This window comes from Cyprinodon variegatus, unplaced genomic scaffold (genome assembly GCF_000732505.1).
Source record: "Cyprinodon variegatus isolate N-32 unplaced genomic scaffold, C_variegatus-1.0 Scaffold8, whole genome shotgun sequence".
Taxonomy (NCBI): domain Eukaryota; kingdom Metazoa; phylum Chordata; class Actinopteri; order Cyprinodontiformes; family Cyprinodontidae; genus Cyprinodon; species Cyprinodon variegatus.
Window position 1 is genome coordinate 5,752 of NW_015150461.1, and position 5,366 is coordinate 11,117.

Genomic DNA, 5,366 nt, shown 5'->3' on the forward strand with positions numbered 1-5,366 from the left:
ATATATTAGGCAATAATTTCTCAACTTTAAAGAGAGGATTGATTGTTGCACACACTGATGCAGCCTTAATGTGGAATACAATCACTAATTAGTTGAATTCTGGAAACAGTTTGCTGCAATGGATGTTATTTTCAAGTTTTAGATCATAGGGAATCTGTAGTGACTATTTGTACAAAACTAAAATTTAAAAAAAGGTGATCAAATCAAAAGGTGAATTTTACTCAAATAGTCATTCCTTAAAAGTTCAAAGAATATCCACTGGACTTGGTTTCCAAGATTTGAAATCTTGGGAAAAAATCTTGGATTTCAAATCTTGGAAACCAAGTCCAGTGGATATTCTTTGAACTTTTATGGAACGACTATGACTTGGATGACTGAGAATCTTCATCAACAACTCAAATATTCATCTGATGCACTCTGAATTCTGGCTTACAACCAAAAGACCAAAACAGGGTCAAAATCCAGTTCTGTGTTTGTTTTATTCTCCGTTTAGACAAAACAGGTTACAGGCTTCTCAGGCTTCTGCTACTGCGCTAACTCTGATTCCTGCACCCGTTCTTTGACTGATTGACTGACACCAAACGGGCTGACAGAGACTGAGATTCAGACTAGGACTAAGACCTCCTACTTGCATAATGAGCTACCTAAGACCTACCTATTTATACTGTGAAACACCCACATCCTGAGCTAAAATTTATTAACTAATTAAGTGAATCCCTAACCAAAAACATATTCTAAATAACAAATTAAACTAAAGAATCTAAATTCTAAGATTTAACTGAAAATGGAAAAATAGCTCCTATAGAATTATAGGAGAGTATGAATTCTCATCCTCAGGAGAGTATGAATTCTCATCCTTCTCAGAAAGCGCACATCCACATTAGATTGATCTTCATGCTGGTCTATCACTTTGTTTTCTGATAAAATACAATATAATATGTTGGCTCTATAGACACTTGTACAAGGAAATGTATCTGAAGCTATTGAAAAAAAAAACATAATAAAAACCTTCACCCACCAGGTGATTAACAGTAATCTATGAACAATTTTCAGCATTCCTTTTTTCTCAAGACTGAATGTGATGAATGAGCATTTAAGCAGCTCCTGTAGTCGATAAGTTGTCTGAATAACTGTTCAGGTAACTGGGCGTCGCTCATTGAAGTGATTCAAATGAAAAACTGCTCAATTAATGGAAAGCAGTGTAAAAGTGATTAATATTCAAAGAACTGTCCAACAGCCAGAGGGTGTTTGCACTGATAATAGTTTCCTTTTTATCTATTCAGAGCACACAGCAAGCTTTGAATATATCTCCCATCTGCTTTTTGCACTTATTTCATCTTATTTTCAGCTGATATTCAGTAAAAACAGAAAGCCAGATATCTGTTGTAACACCAGAGACAAAGAACTAATTGTTAGGTGCTGCATTTGTTTGTACAAACCTACCTTTATGATATCCATCTTGTCTTTGTCTTTGCGAATGCTGCAGAGGAGGTCCTCTTTCCTTGCGTTGTGGTTCTCCAAGCTCTCACTCAGCCTTTTCTGCACAGCGATATGCAAATAATGTTAAAGTGCATCTTAATTATTAGTTTATCTTAATTATTTTAAACATTTTAATTTAGCAGGACCAGAAATCTAGACCCTTATAGATGTTTATCAAAATCTATTGATATGCATGTATAATTTTGTTTAGCCCAATGAAACAGTGGGATGACTGACTACTAAGCCCAACTGCATTAAACTTGAAAAATAAAAATTCAATTAGCGGCTCCCCAGAAAATGAGAGTAAACCAACTGTGCATGTAAAAAAATAAACACTCAAGATATAAATAAAAAAAAAAAATAATCAAGGATTTTTTATTCACACCCCTTGACTTTTCCCACATTTTGTAATCTTAGATTCATATACTTAACCTAATTTTATTGTGAATTTATAAGATATCATCAATAAATAATTAATAATAAGGAAGTAGTGCTACAAGAAAACCACAGGAAAATCTAGCAAGAAAACAAAAACATTTCCAGCCAGATTGGATCAAAATTAAAGTTGTTAATCTACATGAAAAATGTTACATGTAATAGAAATTTTCAAATCCCCTTCTTGTCATCCAAGAGAGACAGTAATTTATTTACAAGAGTTTTTCCACAATCTTTTTACTGTTGGGATACTTACGGACCAAATCCTAACCCATTTAAATGTGTTCATATCTACAAACCCCTGCCAGTAGGAACATTCACTCGACCACCATGTTTTTTTCTCGCAAAACTGCCTTTATTGTTACAAAATGTCCTGGTGCAGAAAAAACTAAATAAATCAGGATTTGTTGAGGAGCATGGATGTAAAAATGTTCTAGTGGGTAAATGCGAACCCCGAGGACGGCAGTATACAACAAGCCCAACATAATTATGTATAATTTAACTAAACTCAGATCACAGATGATCTCCATCCATCCAATATGACTGAACTTCAGCTTTTCTTGAAAAGAAGAACAAGCAAAGAACGTATATAGGCAAGTTGTTTGGGATATGCCCCAAAAAGACAGTGAATAATAGTTATAAAGCTATAAATTGAAACAACAGGGCTACAAGTAATGATTAATTTGCAAATTGATTAATCTGTCGATTTTTTTTCCCCCCGATTAATAATCAGATAGCAAAGTGTTCCTTAAAAAACACGCTTTGCTAAATTAAACCAGGTGAAACTAAATCTTCTCCACTTACATTCATGTTTTTTCTTACAATTTTGGTATATACAACATAATGTAACACAAAAAAATTTTTTTGTTATAGCATCACCAAATTGGAAAAGAGCTAGAGGGTCCTGATTGCTTCTAAAAGCACTATAATATGTCAGCGAGGCCTTATACACTTATCCTTATGCTGAGTTTATGAAAGATCCCGGAATAGAAGGTAATATAAAAAGGGAGTGGGAAGAGGACTTTGGCTCAAACAAGTTAATAAAACACAGATGTGAACTGAAACATGGTGAACTGTGGTGTAATAAACTTTTACAGCTGAAATTGCTATCATTAGTAATTAACTGATTTACCTCGGAACACTTTATGATGTGTATAAGATATGAGACAGGGCAATGATTGAACATAAAATGAATGAAATACAGGCCTGATGATCGATATTAAAGGAAAAGTCTGGTCACATTCAGAATACAAACTTCTGAGAAGTACTTTAAATATTAAAGTATTACATACTGTTCAATGAATGTTAAGTGAAGTTAATCAAGAGTAATTTCATTTGAATGTGCTTTACTGGAGGCATCCATGTTTGTCAAAGAACACTACTGCCACCTACTGGTTTGTGACGTCACAGTGCGGTATCGGCTGTTGATCAAGTTCCAGTGCTGTATCTGGTGTTTGTCACAACACGCTATTATCCAAGTCATCTTGAAAACATTCTTCCTCCAAATGTTGGCTACATGTTATGTGTTTTTTCTCTGGTCAGAAGTTCGATGGAAAATCCTCCCTCTTCAAGTTGGCAATCCAATGAAGAACCCGTCCGTGGAGGATCAGGAATCGGAAAGGTGAAATAACACTTTTTTTTTATTTTCCACTTTTACCCGACTTATTCCAACATCCAGCTGCCACTCACGTGGGCATTGTCAGTTTAACTATAGCTCTCGCGAATTTTAATAGTGAAGTCCATTGGAAATCTAAAATTATTATTGTTGATTGCAGATATGTCTAGTAGTTCCCATTGATTTTGCTTGTAAAGCGGCAAGAATGGCGCTAGGCTTACCGCACCGTGAGGGAGGTGCTACTATATTTGGGCAAAAATGGCCGCTCCCGGACTCCATGATCATGACAAAAATGATTGTCTTCATTTTTTTTACTGATTAACACTAAATTCATTAAACCACCACAAACGTATTATTTTAGGTATAGATAATAATCCATTGATTATTCCTCGCTGACTGCACTTTTTCTTTAAAACACAAAAAAGGAGAAAAAAAAAGCAAAGAAGTCACCTCCAGATTCCGGATGTAGGTGTCTGAAGTGGAGGACCGAACCTTCTCCACCATGGCTGCCACCAGGTAGTTGGTCTGGAACTGCTTGGACCTGAACTCTTTGCGGCACTGCGGGCAGGTCACGGGGCCCGTAGTTCCCCTCCAGTACCGTGAGATGCACGCCTTGCAGAAGTGGTGCATGCAGGACAACATGACAGGCTCCCTGAACAGGTCGCAGCATATGGCGCATGTCAGGTCGTCCCTCAGGCTACTTTTGCTGAAGGATGGAGGAGGAGCAGTAGGAGCAGCAGCCATGTTGGAGGCGACTTGGCTTCTCCAAACTGGGGAAGTGAAAGCAAAAGATTAGAAGGAAGAGGAAACACAAGGTGCTGAGCTGGCTTATGTTATTTCAGGATTAATGTGAAGGCAAACTTAAGACAATGCATACAAGGGGAGTGGGGTTAGGGGATAGAGAATGGAATGGAATGGAATCCTGAGGTTCTGAGTTCGAGCCCCACTCTCACAAACTAACACCCTGGGTCCCTAAGCAAGACCCTTAACCTGCTCAGGGTTCTTTCTGCTTCCCAAGGGGATGGGTTAAATGCAGAGATACATTTCTCCAATGTGAGATCAATAAAGTTAAATTATTATCATTTTTATATTTAAAAAAAAGCTACAAATCCTGTAATGCACTGATGGTAAACATTATAAGTCAGTTAGATTAGGTGTAAAGAAAGTATTTCAAAGCGAAAGTAATCTGGGTGGTTAGAGCAGATTATAGAACCACGGATCATATGATCCTTTTAATAAAAGGTTTGTTTTGTTTGTTCAGACTGATAGCAAATGAAACCAAACAGCTGCACGCAAACACGTTAACTCACCAAAAACCTTATTAAATATTCTACAAAACAACGATATAAACGTAAAAAGTTAGAGTTGAACGAACTTACGCTCTCTGCTGCCAAGTACAAAGTATGTCCAAACACTTCAAAGTCCTTTCTTCTTCGCTTGATCTCCTCCGCTCTTCTTCCTGGTGCAGTTTGTTTCCAAACCACCAGTGATAACTGCGCATGCGCACGGTGTAACGCCACCTTTGATTGGTTAGTTCGTCTCGAAACCAGGAAGTAGTGCAAAATCACAGCAGAAACCTATTTTATGTTTATCATTCGCTTCTTTCAAATTAAATGTTTTGCAATAAAAGCAAATACATTTCCTGTTCATGTATGGACTGAAGGAAATTAAGAAGTAGATATCTTAGCTAAACAGGCTTTAATGTCAGACATTAGACTTAGATTTATTTTGTTTACACAAGTGTAAAACAAAAAGAAATTTTGTTTAGAACAGCTTTCTGGACAATTTATTTTCTTTTTTTTTAATGCAGCCTTGAAAAATAGTAAAAAAACAAAAA

At 36.4% G+C, this 5,366-nt stretch overlaps 1 protein-coding gene across 1 annotated transcript in view; it reads right to left on the reverse strand.

Annotated features, from left to right (window-relative positions):
* LOC107086037 (nuclear factor 7, brain-like) overlaps positions 1–5,037 on the reverse strand; it is an 8,390-nt gene extending 3,353 nt beyond the window's left edge. The window contains exons 1-3 of the mRNA XM_015376765.1: positions 4,909–5,037; positions 3,980–4,299; positions 1,374–1,539 (exon numbers count right to left, since the gene is read on the reverse strand). Of these exons, the coding sequence (XP_015232251.1) occupies positions 1,374–1,539; positions 3,980–4,273 (460 nt within the window). The 5' untranslated portion in view covers positions 4,274–4,299; positions 4,909–5,037. The remainder of the gene's footprint in view (positions 1–1,373; positions 1,540–3,979; positions 4,300–4,908) is intronic.
* Between the last annotated feature and the right edge of the window lie 329 nt (positions 5,038–5,366).